At 37.5% G+C, this 19,348-nt stretch overlaps 1 protein-coding gene across 3 annotated transcripts in view; it reads right to left on the bottom strand.

Annotated features, from left to right (window-relative positions):
- Positions 1-13,987, bottom strand: part of coro1ca (coronin, actin binding protein, 1Ca) — a 52,337-nt gene extending 38,350 nt beyond the window's left edge. Inside the window, exon 1 of one of the 3 annotated variants that reach the window (XM_048187073.1) lies at positions 11,385-13,987. In XM_048187073.1, coding sequence (XP_048043030.1) covers positions 11,385-13,986 — 2,602 coding nt within the window. In that variant the 5' untranslated portion in view covers position 13,987. Of the gene's footprint in view, positions 1-8,024; positions 8,148-10,625; positions 10,777-11,384 lie in introns of those variants that run through there. The other 2 variants (XM_048187075.1, XM_048187074.1) reach the window with 2 other exon arrangements.
- Between the last annotated feature and the right edge of the window lie 5,361 nt (positions 13,988-19,348).

Here is a 19,348-nt window from a genome sequence, read left to right as displayed (position 1 = left end):
ATACAGTTTAAGGTTGGGAATGTTTCCCTGGGCAATGGGCACTAATGCATAAAATTCCAGACGATGTCCAGAAAGATGCTGGACAGTTTTCCAAGGAATGCTGCAATGAGAACAATGAGACAGGGAGGCTTGCTCTCACATTCCTCATCCATTAAAATCTGCACAAATAATACCACAAAGAACCGAGGATGGAATTTACACGGTCACACCAGCCATGTTAGTAGGCTGCCTACAAGAACAAAAGTGGTTACAGATGGCCAGAAGTGTTGTCATCCAAAACAAGCTGCGGTAAAAACAAGTTTGTTGGTCTAGGATTCTCAGCCACACAGTATAGAGAAAACAAGGGTCAGAAGATGTTTGATCGTAACCTGCTTCAAGATAGATACAGGTTTGCAAGGTGGGTTACTGGGACAAAACCGCACAGTTTACTCTCTCTTTGTGCAGTAATTGGCTGCTGGCCTACTACCGTTTGGTGTCGGTAAGATTTTTTTTAATGCTTTTGGAAAAAAAATAAAAAATAAATAAATCTCTTATGCTCACCAAAGCTGCTTTTATTTGATCAAAAATACAGTAAAACAGTAATCTTGTTAAATATTATTACAATTTAAAATAACTGTTCTGTTCAATTTGAATTACTTTAATTCTATTTTCCATTGTATTGATGGCAAAGCTGAATTCTCAGCAGCCATTACTTCAGTCTTCAAAGTCACTTGATCCTTCACTCTAATATGCTGATTTGGTGCTCAAGAAACATTCCTTATTATCAATGCTAAAAACAGTCCATCATATTCGTTTGGTTAATAAAAGTTCTATTTTTACTATAAGAGTTTGTCGTACTGTTTTGTTGTTGTGGTTTTCATTAAGAATAATGAACCCACCATTTAAGCAACTGCCACTACTGTAATTCGAAAGAGAAAGTAAAATGCGCATGTCGCATGGCCGCATGGGCATTCATAAGCGAGGTGGAAAAGAGGGGAAAAACTCCAAAGTCAAACAAATTATTCCTTTAAGAAAATAGGTGGTAAAAGCTGCCAGGTGAACGTGCCATACAGACATGCTGGCAGCCAAATAAGCATGCTTGACCAAGAGAGAGAGAGGTGAAAAAAAAAAAAGAAAAAGATTTGGGCATGTCATGTTTTCAACAGGTGCACTAAATAAATATATGGAATCTACAAGACCTGACAAGAACTACAGAGACTACAAGCCAAATCTTATGATTCAATCATTTTCTGACGGATAAAATCAAGTTATATCTTTTTTCCCCTCACTGCATATTCTGTTTCACTTGAAAGTGTCCAAAAAAAAAAAAAAAAAAAAAAAAAAAGAAAGTAAAATCTATTGCAATTAGTGGTGCAATGGATCACTAAGCTCATGGTTCGGCTGATATTACGGTTTGAGTCACGGATCGGATCATTTTTCGGATCAGGGAAAAAAAGTATTGTAACTTTGCTTTTCATTTGTTACTTAATCTTTGTTATAAATGTGTTTTGTTGTTTGATTAAAATTAATGACAGACAGCAGCAGATTTTGATAGGCTGCTGTCACTTTAAGACCTAATGCACAGATCCAATATAATGATACACATCAGGAGTGTATTCCCAAAACATCTTAAAGAGCATATTGCAGGTTAGAGCTTCAGAGAGTCAATGTATAGAAAAATAATAATAATAAAATATATGTAAAAATATGCTACTTAGGCTTCTGGAGTCATTTTTGTGAGAAAATTTTACTTCTGCATCAGAAACATGCCAATCCGGAAGTGACGTAACATGAGGGAATGCGGAGGAAAACAATGGATCGCAATGACAGATCGGACACTGGGGAAATTGTAAAAAAAAAAAAAAAATGTATTCATTTAATATTATTCTTTATGTTGAACTCCATCATATCACTGGGATAATGAAGTCCCGTCTTTTCACCTGCACAAAATGCACCCAAGCAGGCACAGAAGATAGCGCCGTCCTTAAACTACCAAAAACACACTGATTCACGACCACTCCTACTGAATACCAACCTACTCTGCTCCGAGTCAACACAGAGCAGGGTTGCCAGGTTTTCACAACAAACCCCTCCTCAAAACTAGCCTAAATGCATTTCAGGGGGGTCCCACGGTAAAATCGAAGTTTTTGGCCCTGGTAAAATTTGCATTCCAGGTGATAAATATCACATTATTTGGGGTCGATTCAACCCGCGGACATGAAAAAACAACCCGTGGCAACAGTGTAAATGTAGCCCAATTCCGCGGGAAAACCGCAGGCTTGGCAACACTGACACAGAGCCCACCGAACGGATCCTCTCGTGACGTAAAATGATGTGACGTTGGGGAAAAAAAAAAAAAAAAAAAAAAAAAAGAAGCGGTTACTTTATCTACTAAATTTGTGCCCTTATGTTCTGCAAAACATTTTTAAATCCTGCAGTACCTTTTCATATGGTATTTTCGTACAAGGTTATATATTCATCTCGAGAAATTTTTTTAAACCTGCAATATGGCCTTTAAGGCTAAAAGTAGGTCCTAACTTGCCGATTTAGGAGAAACTCTTAATGACAAAAATAATGGGTGTGCCAGTCCTAAATTTAGAACTAGAAGAGTATTTCACAAAGCATTTTAATGCTAAAACTAGTTCCTAAATCTGTGAAGTGTTAGGAGTAGTCAAGAGGACTCCTAAGTCACCAAGACCAAATCACAAACTATCCTAAAATGACTTTTGCCTGCAATCTGCCTCAGCAATCCTCCCAAAGACATTGTACACCATTGATTGGAATAAGCGTTACAGCCTTTTCTTCATAAATGCAATAAATATTCGGATTTAAAGATTTTAATCTGCGATGACATAACATAAATGTTCATTCATGATGGAGAATAAAACATTGCAGTCAAGTTGAAAATAATACACCTTGTGGGCAGCTCGGGTGACCCTAGTTCAAGTTCCAGTTCGTGGACCTGGTCCATACAGGTCAACTGTGATCTGTTGCACTCCTAGTTGCAATTCATAATTTATGGTGACTTTAACAAATGCTTCCAAGCTGTAGAAAATTGGCGGTCAGGATGCCTGCTTATGAGGAGCGAGACAAAAGAATTACTCCATCAATGATGCACTAAATGATGTATAGATGACTGACCGCAAAATCAAATTAGCTACCGTCTGAAGATGATCTTAAAGGATTAGTCCACTTTTAAAAAAACTTTTCCTGATAATTTACTCACCACCATGTCATCTAAGATGTCCATGTCTTTCTTTTTTCAGTCGAAAAGAAATTAATGTTGTTGATGAAAACATTCCAGGATTTGGAATGCCCTCCACAGGTCAAAGTTTGAACTAATTGTTATATACTTGCACTAGCATATTGCATATAAAAATTAGTTCAAACTTTGACCTGAGGAAGGCAGTAATATACTTAGCAGTGTCTACACTGCTGGAATTCTAATAGAGGTGAAGAAGAGAGTTAGTTCAAGATGAGCATTTCTTGTTAAAATGTATAAAATTTATTTATTTTTTTTTAGAAAATGAGTGATTGTTTCTCTAGATAAGATCCTTATTCCTCATCTGGGATCGTGTAGAACAATTTGAAGCTGCAGTGAAACTAATTTTGACCTTCAACTGTTTGGTGCCCATTGAAGTCCACTATATGGAAAAAAATTCTGGAATGTTTTCATCAAAAATTTTAATTTCTTTTCGACTGAAGAAAGAAAGACATGGACATCTTGGATGACATGGGGGTGAGTAAATTATCAGGAAAAGTTTATTTAAAAGTGGACTAATACTTTAAACTTTCATTTAACCATCAAGAGAAAAAGCCAACATCTCTCTTTTTTATTGAGGCAGACTCTCACTTCACAATGATTTCTGGGCAATGAATCAGGGTGATACCGCCTCCACAACCATCTGAGGCAATTCCTTCACTTCCTGAACTCGGCAGTGCACAAAGGAAGCCTTGTAACACAGCACTGTGGCATCACTGGTCTAACGGATTCATGGTGAAACAGAATGTGAAGGCTGGGGAAGCCTTATCCAAAAGATGATCAGAGAACACGTGCACTCTTCTTTCCGAATGGGTATATCAACTTAAATTCCCATAACTGATCGTTGTTTAAATTAACGATCAATTAATCGATTAATCATTATCCTTAATCTCTTAAATTCAAAGCGGATGGGGGTTATCACAATACTTAACCGGTATTACTTAACCACTTGCTTAATAGTTGCTTAGGAGCTTGGCTTTACAGTGAATATAGGGAATATGACCATTACTGAACAAGTACTTTTAAATTTGCTGACATATTAGAAGTGCTCTCTTTTCAGAGCGTGAAAAAAGAACTGCTTTACATGAAAATGTAATCTGTAAAATCATAACAGATAGACTCATGTAGTCTTCCAAGGATCCTTCAAATTGAGACAGCCTTCAGGGGTGCTTGATGATGTGGCAGCTGAGAAAGGACAAGGATGCAGCCTTCCATTTGAGAAGCACACAATATGATGCGTAGATCACAGAGTGACATGACATGCTGCTTGGCTAAAGCTACAGAACTTCCGTGATCCAACTGCGTAGCAATCATGACAGTGTTTTCCACCATCCCTTGAAAGTTCAACAGGAGTTTGGGTATGGTGGGGGGTATAGTGGGTAGGGAGTAGGGACAATGTGTAGAGACTAATCGGACACTGTTTTACAGCTGGAGTGCACTTGGATTGGTTTAAAATTACATTTTAAAATATATTAAAATATTATAGTTATATATAGTTATTTTCAATTGTAATAATATTATACAATATTACTATTTTAACTGTATTTTGTGATCATATAAATGCAGCCCGAAAGAGTCATTTCAAAAACATTAAGAATCTTACAGACTCAAACTTTTATACAGTAGTGTATATGAGGAAATATATAATAGTAATAGATATGTTATCAATTAAATATATTTTTATATGAAAAGTGGAAAACTGATGCACAAATAATTTAATGATATGAACCTATATCCCATTACGTGTATATAAATCTACATGAACCAGTCCACTCACTCACATTCATATCGATAGTGGACATTTCCTTACTGCACGTGTATCTGTTTTTATTTCTACAAAATCCAGATACACTGCTGGACTCTAACAGAGAAAGCTGCAGCAGAGAAAAGGCAAAAGACCAAGTGAGTGACAGTTCTAAATGCAGGAGTGTAAGAAAGTGAGCACAAGATAGGGAGAGGGTTTTCGCATGTAGTCAGACAAAGCCATTTTACACTTGACTCAGTTAAAACACCATACATGGCTCTGTTTAAAAATTTCATTTAAATCTTCTCAACAACCACATCCTTCACTCCTGCCAGCCACAGCCTTGTATAACTAGAATTCATTTGACACTATTGGGTTCATTATGGCACACTGGGCCCTGATATATATACGACTACAAGGGTATGAGAATGTTGTTAAGGACGTTCACTGTTGCCTTATCCTGTTTGTCTCGAGCATGAAGGCTAAACCCAGAGGGAAGGTTAACAACATCAAAATTCAACTTAAGAGTTAGGTTGCACCAGTTTAATCTGTCCTGATGTCATCATAGCAGAGGTTGATATGATGTCTTCTAATCCAAATCAATGCACTCTCTAAATGGAAAGGCATTTGAATACATTGAGATGATTTATCTGCAGGGCCACACAGAATGTGCACTCTCTGAACTTTCCAGATTTGGAAAGCCCATCATTCATGAAATCTGACATCCCTTATGTGACTATAAAATATTTTGGCTATTTTGAATATGCTTTCAAAAATCATTGAAATACTCAATGTTGCTTGAATTTGTTTCACCAGTAAAATCACTGAGTATATTGTGAATACTCAGCGTCTATATACACTTACATTAAAAATGTTTTTTTTTTTTTTTTTTTTTTTTTTTTTTGGGAGCAGATCTTTTCTAGTAGATCTTTTGAACATTAAGAATCCTGAAAAAATGCATTGTAGCTTAATTGTTTTCAACAATAATAAATGTTTTGTCTATCAGCAAATCAGCTTTGAGTTTAAGCCACAGTCAACTTGTTTGAAGTTTATTAGCTTGTAGTGAACCATCTTATGTTGATAGATAGTGCTGCTTCCTTCCTAGCTAGACAGGGTGTGGTTCATCGCATGGTGCAAAATGGTGACAGCAAGTTTCTGTTCCCTTAGGCAAGAGTTAATTTGGCTGTCCTCTTGAGTTATGGAATGCTTTAGGTAGCCATGCCTGTAATATAAATCCCACACCTTTCTGACAACTCATTTAAATCATAGTTTTTCCATATTCGCATCAGCCAATCAGTGGTTCAGATATGCAAATGGAAGTCAATGCATCAGCCATGCAAATTAGGCAGTAAAAATGAATAGGAAAGAAGCTTTCAAGCTTCAAAAAAGGACACAGAAGCACAATGAAAATATAATAAAAGTGGACTTATAGTGAGAATAGAATGAGTCCTTTGGGCCACTTTTATGATACTTTCATGGTGTTTTATGTCTTTTTAGAGGCTTGAAAGTTTCAGTGCACATTGATTGCAATTGTCAAAGTCAAAAATATGCTCAGTGGCAGAAAATATCAACAGGTTTTGGACAACATGAGAGCAAGTAAATGATGAGTGCATACTAACAGCCTGATGAGTCATGGGCTACTCAGAAAGATCCTGCCATTTGCCATTGGGCATATAGAATCGGGATGACGCCACCTAAATCCTCTTCCTACTCCAGGGCAATTGTAATGGAATTTCAGCTAAGATACAGCTGCCTTTCACAAGCACAAGCTATGAGAATCTCTGCCACTGCTATCAGCTACATTGATTAACAACAGCCAACTATTTTGCAAGTAATCAGGTCTAACATTAGAAAAATATTTAAGTGTGTTCGTCTTGAAGCGCCGTTGCTCGGACTGTTCAGTGTATGACACCATACCCCGAGTGTTTAGAGAGCAGACGGTTCCGTATGTTTTAGAATTTTACAGAAGTGCAAGAAGACCTGAGAATTTGCATGTTCTGCAAGACTCTGAGCGAGTGTCGAATAATCATTAGCATCCCTAATAAGTACATAATCAAATTCATAAAAATAACAATTTTAAAGTAAAAAAAAAACCTACATACTGAGTAACAAAAACAATCTTTGTCATAGAATACACTTGTTTGTTCACATTGAGTTGACAGTTTGAAGTATGAAAGTTCTCGTTTCATTTATTTACAAAATCTGAGGTGAATAATCCATTGTCGCTTTCAATACAGCTATAAAAGGCCACACAAAGCTCACATTTGATGCTTTTAACATTAAAGCACATAAACATTATCTGAGATTATCATTGTTATACTTTGTTGTTGTTCCAGCCGCAACGTTGCAAAATACAGAAATCATTTCTAAAAAATAATCATTGCGTATCGCCGTAACGTCAGGTTAGGACAAAAACTCTCATTAAAATGAAATAGATACCTTTTATCGCGTGACGCCACCTCACATCCGGTTAGGTTTTACAAGCGAATACATATGCTGGTTAATCTTTACCCGTTTAACCTGTGACTTGAGCTTTAATGTATAAATAATAAGCTTCTACACATGAAACTCACAACTGAGATGACCAACATCAGCTTAAAGTTTATAACAAAAAAAGTACCACCATGAAATGTAGCATTCAGAAAGGAGCTCAAAAGCTGGAATCTGATGTTTAGCTATTGAAGATCCACAGTTTCATAACCAACAAACAAAAGCCCCTGTCTTGTTGACACGATCACCTTTGAACATGCTTTCACGGCTTGTAAAAAGTGACATTGACTATGCGGTTAAATACCACGCAGGTAAACATTGAACAGAAGTGAATCAAAAAAAAAAAAAAAAAAAAAAAAAAAAAAAGAAAAAAGGTTGAGATGTCAAAACCTGCATAGCAATTCTAACCTGCTAATTGCCGTAAACGTCACATAGGGCAAATCTTCCTCATTATAGAAGTTAAAATGAGTGCTCAAATGAGCAAAAAGATAATTGCTGTATAATGATAGCTGCAGGTCTTGAAAAAGGGTTGCATTTAACCCTGCATACCTGCTGATGATGAGCTATCCATCGCAAAGCTCAACTCTGACGCATGCAGCCTAAAGGACGTGCACCAAACACAAGAACGTTATCTTGACTGGTAAATGTGAAACGTGAAACCTGAAACTGTCAGGTCTTTAGAGGAAACAAGACTTCCTTAAAACTCAACAGATTCCCTCTGCCTATATATGTCCAGTTGTTCCTCTCTATCTCTCTTACACACACACACACACTCCTAAAGCTGCATCCTCTCCAGCCTTGCGGCAACTTCCTGCATCTCCTGACTAATTTTACCCAGCATCCTGACCCATTTCCCAAGGAGCACAAGGAAACAGGCACAGAGTAGACCATGCAATGACGTCCATATGCATAAACAGCCTGATGCATTCTGACGGCCAGCCCAAACATTACCATGTCAAAATTTCAGTGTGGCCTCAAGCTATATCAGGCACCAACAATGACCAAAAAAAGAACAAAGACTGGTCTCTTGAAACAAGGAAATAAAAAAGGGTTATAACTAAACCATAATGTACTTTCATCCATGTACAATGAGTTCTTTTATCCTTCTCGTTCTATAAAAAAATTAATTTGATAAATGAAATCCATGAAATGGAATTGTAAACGTAGTCAAAATAACCAGTCTATAAATACCGCAAACAGACAGCATCAATCCAAATACATATCTGGAATTTCTTAGATATCCAAAACTTTTTTTATGCCTTAAAATGTGTCACAGTATTTGAGGTTTCGCTTTTTTATTCGTTCCTGCTGCCTGGCAAGTTAGTGAGTCAAACTGAAACAAGCCAGACAATATTACAGTGTGGTTGACACATGGGTAACCACAGAAAACCCTGCACGCTACATAATATTAAAACACTAACCGGGTATAGCAGCCCAAACACTTGTTCTCTGCCTCTGAGATGACTTAAGGTTAAAGGGATAGTACATCCAAAAATTTTGTCATCACTCACTCGCCCTCCCAAACCTATATGAGTTTCTTTTTTTCTATTGAATATAAAAGAACATAAAAAATAAAATAAAAAAAAAAAAAAAACGGAAACCAGACAGTTGACGGTAGCCGTTGACTTTCATAGTTTTTTTTCCTACTATGGAAATCAATGGCTACCGTCAATTGTCTGGTTACCAACACTCTTTAAAATATCTTCTTTTGTGTTCAACAGAAGAAAGAAACTCATACAGGTCTGGAACAATTTGAGGGCGAGTAATTGATGACAAAAATTCTCATTTTTCTGTCCCTTTAATGCAAGTACACTTTTTACAGGGACAGACAGTAACCTGAGGTTGAGTCACGCTGAATGGAACAATGATAACCAAACTACCAAAGGCTATTGTATTTCTAGTTGAAATTATAACATTTTTGAAATCATAAAAAGGTGCTTTTAAAGAAAAGGGAAGGCTATAAAATTAGCCTTCACATTTGTCTGTTTTTTATTCAGATTTTTAAAAAATGCCCCAATTTTATTATTAATCTCAGCTCTGTTTTACATTAAACATTATTAGAGACCCTGTCAACTGTATGACAAGATCAATTGTGTGAAGTCAACATGGCAGCACCAATAAAGGGGTGACCCACTCCATGTAGAATAAAACAACTTTATCTAAAAGACTGATATGACTTGACTCGAGTCTTCATCTCGAGTGTATCATCATTTCAATGATATTTAATACAAGTTCTGTTCATTTCTTAGTAATTTGTTAAAATTTACACAGAGTGCACCTTTAAGAAACCTTTCAAACAGACATCACATTGTATTAAGTTTCAAAGATAGTTTATAATGCATCCACCCTCTCAGATATGACAAGATAATCCACACCTACAGAAAGATCAACCAATTGATTTAAACGTGTCTTGGCCAGGCCACTGATATAAATCACATTATATCTCTCCACATTTTCCTCTGCATACTCATTGATTTATTAAAATAACTTGATGACTCTGCATATCTGCTGGAGATCACTTGTTCCTAGGCTTGACACTTCTATCTGATACTGATATAAACTTTCAGTTTTGCTCTGAGCAGTGAATACAGGACAAACCAGACCAGACTGACAGTTCCAACAACTTACTACAGCAAACCAAGATAGGAGTTGCCAAAAAATTAAGATAGATCACATTGGCTTGTGTGGCAAATTAAAGTGGTTAAACTTTAGCTTTATTTGCTTAGTGATCACTCACTCTCTGTTCCTGTAATGTGATAAACAAACAAATATTCGTACATTTCACACTAGTCATTTCAAATCAAAAATTCTAACATTCTATACTAACATATTTAAAATAGAAGAATTCTTATTAAAAAGAGCAAGATGCAGCAACTTTGGCTTCCCACAGAGCCAAAAGGGTTGCTTAATCTATCCATACAAATCAAAGCATTACATATTCCACCCTGAAAGCATGTCAGTTCAGATATGAAACATGAATTTGTTAAAGCAATCCCCTCGTTTCGAGCACTGCAGATCAGCCCATCTGGCCTGATCCACGCTGCCATGATCCCTTCGCATGGACACATTCTTAAACTTACGCACACCAATACAGCCTTTGCCTCATATTATAACAATTACGTGACAGATTGAGTTTAAGCCTATTCTTACCTTCTCAGCTGTCGTAGAAAAAATATATCCAAGCCCGACTTTAATTTTGTTCTTTGGACAGCTTTCCCCAGCAGCACTCCCTGATCGCGCGAATGCTCCCTATGCTTCTGCCTCACTCAACTTGTCCGAGACTCGCCGGAAGCCACGCCTTGTTTTGTTTTCTCCGCCCCACAAAGAACGTGATTGGATAAATGGGCAATGAGTGGCGTCAAAGATCACCAATCTCAAAACATAATAATCTTAGCCCTGCCCATTCGGAGGGTAAACAGGTATGAACTTCAGTGTGGACGACGTGACTGCGCGCGTAGCCTACTAGTAGAACCAGTTTAGCGTTGCGGACGTCATACATATATTGAAGTCAGTGAACATTAAGTTATGTCGATTAGTAAGTTGATAGTATCATAGTTATGACACAACGAGCTCCAAACACAATTAACGTTGGATCGTTATTTGGCTTTTTCCCGACTGTGATACAATCTATATGTTGATGTTGATTTTCCTATACTGAAATTGCCACAAGATGGCACCATTATGCTGAAATACACAATTTCATTGTTTGTTGCATGCAGATAGATAGATAGATAGATAGATAGATTTGCAATACAAATATGATAAAGTGTCTAAATACGATAATATGGTACTACAAGCATGATATAATAGATGTCTGGTTTAATATGAAACTCAATGCAACACAGGGTTTCCGCCAAGCAAGGGGTCCTTGCATTACATTAATAACATCCTTCTCAGAAATGTTCCTACCTTTTCTCACTGAAGGTTTTCTCTCTAGTGCTTTGTCAGGTGATTTCTTTGGTGGATCAAATGCTGCTTTCATCTGTGAAACTTTCACAGACTGTGTTGGGTCTAAGGTCAGATCAACCCGGACATCAGCTGGCTTGGTCCACTCCTTCATCTTCTTCTGCAACTCAATAGTTTCCTTTATCATATCTGAAACATGTCTTTTCTGTGCACCCTGTGGCGTTTCCATGATGGTGGTCAGGTTGCTTTCTATTGCAAGCTTTTGGTCCAGCTGGCTTAAACGTTTCTCCTCTAACACATGAAAATTTGCTTGTGTCGACAGCTTGTTCTGCTCTTTATCTTGTTTCTCGTTAGCTTGCATACTTATTAGGTTGCACATGGAGGAGGAATGTAGCACATCTTGTGCAGCAGATGCGTTTGCTGTGCTGTCTGCTAATGCAGTTCCTGCAATACAACCATCCTGGACCTGATCATATACATCTGTCTGGTTTAAAACGGAATGGGTTGGTGCATTTGTTAAAATGTTCAAAAAACATTGCTCTTGGAGTTGAGAAGAACCAGACAGAGTGACTTCTGTTTTCTTGTCCATGCCTAGCCTGTCATCTATGGGACTTGAAGCTGTCTCAGGACCAGCAATGAGCTCAGAGATGGAACTATTTGCAGATGTTTCCTTACACACATCCGTTTTTGCGCTGATGGTATTCTGATTAGACTTGCTGACCTTGTCTCTCTCTGATGATGTCAAGTCGCCCGAGTTAGCGTTAGCATCTCCCTCCGTTCTCTGCTGTTTAGTAGCATCTTCTACATCAATCAGTTCACCTAAAGAAGATGTACTTTCTGGATCCATCCTATGAGTAGTATCCTTCACCGTCTCTGGAAAGGTTTGTATCACTGCATGTGGACTCGTTTCAGCCAGAAACCACTCTAGACTTATCTCTCTGTGTACTTTGGCCTTTGCTGAAAGAGGGGAATCCTCTTTTTCATCTTTTTGCATAACTTGAACATCAGATTTAGAAGGGGGGTATGAATCAGTAATGTTTTCAGAGAATGTAATACATTTCTCATCTTCATAGCTTTGTAGCTGGGGATTGTTTTCACCCAGCATACTTACACTGGCAATATTAGATGTCACAAAACAACCCTCTTCCGTTTCTGTTCCACGCAGAGAAAGATCTTTTATCTCGGTTTTCTTTGCATGGGAACGATAGAGACCCTTTGAAGCAGATTCCAGATTTTCACTTTCTTCAGTCTCTCTTATGCCATCTTTGTTTTTATGACCTCCAGCGGGTGATCTCTCAAGTGAAGGTTCCTTTGTCCTAGGGCTCTCCAAGTCTGACACATTAAATTGCCTTTCTTTCTGAAGCTCATCCTGTGTGAATTCGCCTGCAGATATTTGTCGATGGCTCTCAGCGTGACCCTGAGGTGACTTGGATGCCACTTCTAAGGGGCTGAGGTCCTCTGGGCTCTGCACTCGTTCTAGGCTCACAGCCTTTTTTTGTAAATCCGCACCTGCCAGCCATGAAGTAGTAAATCTGGTCTTCATGACATCATCTGTTGGCTGACACCATGTAACGTTTTCTCTGGCTTCGCAGACATCCTTCATTGACCGCCCCTGGGTTTTGACGTTCTTCGGGGAAGATTGTTCCGCGTTTAAGGTTTCTTTTACAACCTTATCTGGATTCTCTGGCGGCTTCTCCCTTATTCCTTCTTTGACTTGCTGAATTGCCTCAGTAATGTCCTTTGATGTCTCCGTTTGTGAGTTCATCATGGGGTTTGATGTGCTGGGCTTGTTAAACAGCCTCTTGTTTTGTGATTCAGTCATGCTGGTCTTCAAGTCTACATTTTCGGGAATGACCAAAGCTTTGTCTTGAACCGTAAAGTGAACGCTGGTGTTGGTGTCCCCACCACTTGATTTTGAAATGTCCTTCCTTTCCAGACTCTCCAAAGTAGGCCCTGTATTTGTTAGGCTAATATCACAGGCAGCATCAAAATCTAGTTTTCTGTCCCCTTCCTTTAGCTTGTCGTCATCTCCACAAACAGACTCCATTTCGTCCTTTACATATGAAGCACAATTCTTACTCTTGTTTTCTCCTTTGCGAGCACTTTCAACTTTGTCTTTACCAGGAAAGTCACACCCGAGGTTTTCCTGATGTTCAAGATAGTCTTCTAGCATACTCTTCAAGTCTTTTCTCTCGTGATCAGGTTCACCAGCCTCCCATGTGCCTTGCAGGCAGCTGTTAGACTGTGTGATTCCATTCAGCTGCTGTGGAGCCAGCAGTTCAGCTCTGCCTTCCTCGCTACTCTTTCTTCCTCCCACTTTCTCGCCATCCCCTCCCTCCACAACCCCCCCATCCGTGGGAGCACACACCTTATCATGAAAATCCAAACTGTGCTCTGGTGTAGGTGATGGTAACTCCCTGCCTGGGCCTCCATCCAACCTTCCACCGGCTGCTTTCTCCTCATCTCTCCCAACACCATGAGTCTCAATGGTTGGATTTCCTTCCTCGGTTGCCCCCCCAGGGTCTGGGCTTGGTCCCTTTTCCTCTGGTCCTGCAGAGCTGTTGTCCTGCCCTGGCTCCCCCTCCTTGCCCTGATTTTGTCCCATTCTGTGGAAAAAAGAAAGAGAGAGTTATTGGCAGTGTATTGTGGTGGACCACAAGATGTTGATGATGGCATGACTCTGGCATGCAGGTTATGCTCATGTTTATCTGAAATTCTCCCACACTTTTACTCCCCTGTACACAGTTTTATGCTCACTGTGTCTTTCACCTTTCTGTCTCTACTTGTCATTTCGGATTAGCTCATTCCTGTAATCACAGTCAAACTGACATGTTTTGTTTGTTTTAACTGCTTTTTTTTTTTTTTTTTTTTCTCTGTTTTCCTTGTCATTTTTTTTAATGGCAATGAAAGGCTCTTTGTCTCTGGTAATCTTGTACTTGAATTAAAATACAGATGCCCTGCTGAAATATTACCGGTACAAGTAGAAGCACTCCTTTTAAATTTTCACTTGAGTAAAAGTACAAATTTATACTCCATAAGCCAATTTCTGCTATGTGAGAAAAAAAATTAAATCACTGAATCATAATTTCAAACTTACAAATTCATAATTATTACACAAAACGTCTAAATTATGACATACTAACTTAATAGTTATGAGGGGGGAAATGACTTTTGAATGAGACAAGACCGATTCAGTTGCTCGTGGATCATTGAATCAAATAGTTGTTAATTGCTGCAGTCGGATCAGTCAAATCCACAACTGAATCGTTCAGTGCGATTTGTGAATTGCATCGAAAAGAAGTGGCTCAAAAGAATGATTCATTTACAAATTGGATATCTTGTCCTTACACAGGTCTTGATAGTTTTTTTTTTTTTTTAAACAATTAAATACTTGAGCAAAGTAACAGAGTAAAATGGTTAGAACTATTCACCATTGTGCAAAACTAACCAAATGAAACAGCAGAGTGTATATTACTAAAACCTTGACTTTGGTGGGAACAGTGTTTCCTTCCTCAGTGTCTTGTGACTACAGCATATCTGAGTAGCCATTGACTGTTCATGCTTGTCTCATTACATGAACTGTTCTGTCAGCAAGAACACCAGGAATTAAGATTTAAGTCACAAGATTCTGCAAGAACTCTCCAGTAAAACACTGTCAATCTCAGTCCTCACATGTACTGTACATGTTCATTACATCTATCTTTCTATCCATCCATCCAGAAAGTATATTTTGGGATAAATATTGACTATAATATTCTTTGTCCCGAATAAACATTTAAAGCAGTACATTTTAGAGTTAAAAGCAATCTGAAAGTTTTTTCGAAAAAGAGTGGCATTTGGCTTCTCACTGCTGACAGCATGTTGAGGAAGATGAGTGCGTCAGGCGATTCAATCCTGAGACTCACATTGGTTCATAATCCTGCGCTCTGTCACACATCATTTAAAGGGCTTATAGGCTCATGAAATCCACTGATGAAATCTTACTTTGGGTCACACTTCCTATCTATTTCCTGTCTGCACATCTCCAAAGAAATCTCTGATTCCTCTTCTCATCTGTCAATGCCTCCTTTCTCCCTGACCCAAAAGCAGCATGAACATAAAAGAGAAAAAAAAAATTGTAATTTATGGATTATTTATGTCCCATTATTTATCCCATTATCTTTTTTTTTTTTTTTTTTTTTTTTTGTTAGGGCCAAAAACAATTAGTGATTATTACTATTGGTTGTCTCACTATTTTGTCTCACACTTTGTGATTTCACAGCCATTTGATATAGAGTATATTTGAATGACAAATATTTTATTCATAAATATATAAATTGTGGACTTAATTCGAAAAAGCTGAATGGTCATAAAAAATAGTCACACTTGGGTTGTTTGCAGTCAAAAATGACCACCTTAGGAAATGAATGGGAAATAGGCAAAAATACAGAAATACAGAGAATTTTTTTGTTTACAATCTACAATTCAGCCATGATGCAGAAAAAAGGGGTGACACAAAATAGACACACACACAGGCCTGGATTAACACAGTGTAGTGCCCTAGGGTGACCACATTTGAAGTGCCCCCAGTGTGACCGCAAACTGGGTACTTTCACTTTCGCGATCAAAGGGGCAGGGCTCTTTATATTCTCTCTGTATATATTGTATCATTAACTATTAATTTTGTATCCGTATCTTTCCAGCTAAATATATACAAAACATGATTAAAAAAAAAAAAAAAAAAATCATTATCTTAAACACTTGGTGCCCCCCTATTGGCTGGTGCCCCAGGGCACTCGCCCAATCCCGTCTATGGATAATCCGGCCCTGCGCACACACACACACAGACACACAACACACTATTATACACACACATGAATTGGTGTGGCTGTAACAATATAACAAAACTGAGCCAGAAGACTCAAATAAGAGGTTGAAATCAGGTTGATTAAGCTCTGATAAAGCATTCCTGTTTATTTTTGTAACATTTTTGTTGAATTTTATGTGTAACAAAATGTCTTTCTCTGTTTTCATGTTTGACTGATATTTCAAATCAGCATTTAAAAAAAAAAAATCTAAACCTTGACAAAAAATAGTATTTGAGAATGTCTAAATATATATCCAAATCCACAACTTAAAGGGTTGGTTCACCCAAAAATGAAAATAATGTCATTAATCACTCACCCTCATGCCGTTCCACACCCGTAAGACCTTCATTCATCTTCGGAACACAAATTAAGATATTTTAGTTGAAATCCGATGGCTCCGTGAGGCCTGCATAGGGAGCAATGACATTTCCTCTCTCAAGATCCATAAAGGTACTAAAAACATATTTAAATCAGTTCATGTGAGTACAGTGGTTCAATATTAATATTATAAAGTGACGATAATATTTTTGGTGTGCCAAAAAAAACAAAATAATGACTTATATAGTGATGGCCGATTTAAAAACAATGCTTCAGGAAACATCGGAGCACAATGAATCAGCATGTCGAATCAGCTGTTCGGAGTGCCAAAGTCACGTGATTTCAGCAGTTTGGCGGTTTGACACGCGATCCGAATCATGATTCGATACGCTGATTCATAACGCTCCGAATCTTCCTGAAGCAGTGTTTTGAAATCGGCCATCACTAAATAAGTCATTATTTTGTTTATTTGGTGCACCAAAAAATATTCTCGTCGCTTTATAATATTAATATTGAATCACTGTACTCACATGAACTGATTTAAATATGTTTTTAGTACATTAATGGATCTTGAGAGAGGAAATGTCATTGCTCCCTATGGAGGCCTCACTGAGCCATCGGATTTCAACAAAAATATCTTAATTTGTGTTCCGAAGATTAACGAAGGTGATACACCACGGCATTGCACACATTTTGCTTTTTTTACTCTCGCCAGATGGCACTAATCTGCCTTCAAATTGGATTTTAAAGGCATTGTCTCTGTTTTACTATGAAATACTGCTTTAACTGAAAAGTAATAAAAAATATTAGAATTTTTTGGATGGATCATAATTATTGCATAAATATTAATTAGTACCATGAAATTCTCTCAAAATACAAAAGAAAAAATATTACTGAACAAAAATATATTATATTGATTTTATTGAAAATAAAAAAAGTTACATTTCAGGTGTTCAGTCACTTTTGACTGCAAACAACACAAGTGTGACTCCCAAATGAACAGTACCTGAGGGTTAAATGCAGCTTTAGTGAGCAAAAGAGACTTCTTTCAAAAAACAAAAAATCTTACCAACCCGAAACTTTTTAATAATATCTTTTAGGACTTAAGTTCAGTGAAAGTGTTATTTTAAAAATTGGTCTTGCATTTCATATCAGACAGTAAATTCTATTAAATAATGTAACTAACTCTATTTTAATATCCTGTATTCATGAGGATACAAACAGCACACAAATTAAATTGTTTTGAGAATTATCTACTTAAATTTTAAGTGCACCAGAATTTTTCTAAATGATCTACTTTTAGCAAATGTAGAAAATATTTACAAAATAAAGCAGTCTTGACAATGTGTTTCATGTTCATCTGCTTCACTCTCTAGTTCTCACAAACACATTTAACTCACACGCAGAACTGGAGGCGTCCATGTCACAGTTCAGCAAAGTTGAAACGTGGTTACACAGTGACTTTTTCAATTCTGTTCTGGGACAGACTAATAAACAACTGATTTGCTCACAAAGCCATTGCATTGTCTCATTGCTCAATATTAAAAGCTCATTTTAACTTCCTCTAAGTTTTATCTTTGTAAGATCTTTGATTTACAAATCAGAGTGTTATTGTTTAATGGGATGGAAGCATTAATCATTCATCAAACTTTTACCAGTCCATTTTCCTCATTTACTTATCTTTTAAGCACTTCCGGGCATGACGCGATTCCCCGTACAAGGCCATCTCATCCTAAACCTCCACAACTGCTCCATTGTGCTGTATCCGTCACCCTGACACTTAAGGCAAGTCACTTGATTTCCTTGTGGCTCGCTGCCTCTCCCATGTATGCAGAATCCACAAGGACTGAACAACAACTATATGAAACATCTCTCCACTGTCTCAGAAACTTTATTTGCTCAATCAACAAGTGTTTAAATCAAAATCCGATCAACTTGTCCTGCTCAATGGACGGTACACCACGGAATCAACTTCTAAGGTAACAATTTGTCTCGAAATGGATACTCACCGATACTCCCGTGACTGCACCGTAACTCCAGGACAAGACCACTCTTTGTTGGATGGATGGATGTTCTGGCTGAGTTCTGCTGGCAAATGGGCTTTTATTACTCTCTTGTGATGTCACAGTCACATTTGCCTAATGCAGTAAGATAGTCCTGTCCCTGTTTAGAAGCACAACAACTTTCAGATTCAGTAACTATATTTTTAAAGTATAGTAGTTCATCCAAAAATTACTTTTTTGTCATCATTTACTCACCCCATAATCTCCTTTTCTACTGCAGAACAAAAAGAGAGATGTTTAGCATAATGTTAACACTGCTATTTTCCATAGCATGAAAGTGGATGGAGACCAGGGCGGCCGAAAATGAGAAAAAGCACCAAATAAAAAAAAATATGACTTGGATATTTTTGTAATAAAATTGCATTATGAGAGTCATTGTTCATGCTACACATAAAACAGAGGTTCTTTATTGGCCTCTATGATTCCATTAAGAACCTTTAACATTTAAGGAACCTTTCCAGCTGGTTCATTACATTTTTAAAATGTTCTTCACATAAAAAAGTTCTTTGGGGAACCAAAAAATGGTTCTTTTATGGCATTGATATGAAAATCCCCTTTTGGAATCTTTATTAATGTCATCAAATGATGTAATTATTGTTTGTGTGTCTGTAAGTTAAATTGGTAAACATGGTAAATTGGACTTGATTCTCATTTCCATAAATGAGAATTGACAGACAAACAATGGCTTCAATTTGGGTCCATTTCCTACACAAGATCATATTACTTCAATATAGACTTG

Source organism: Megalobrama amblycephala, linkage group LG4 (genome assembly GCF_018812025.1).
Source record: "Megalobrama amblycephala isolate DHTTF-2021 linkage group LG4, ASM1881202v1, whole genome shotgun sequence".
NCBI classification, from domain to species: Eukaryota; Metazoa; Chordata; class Actinopteri; order Cypriniformes; family Xenocyprididae; genus Megalobrama; species Megalobrama amblycephala.
This window is presented reverse-complemented; position numbering and strand designations above follow the sequence as displayed.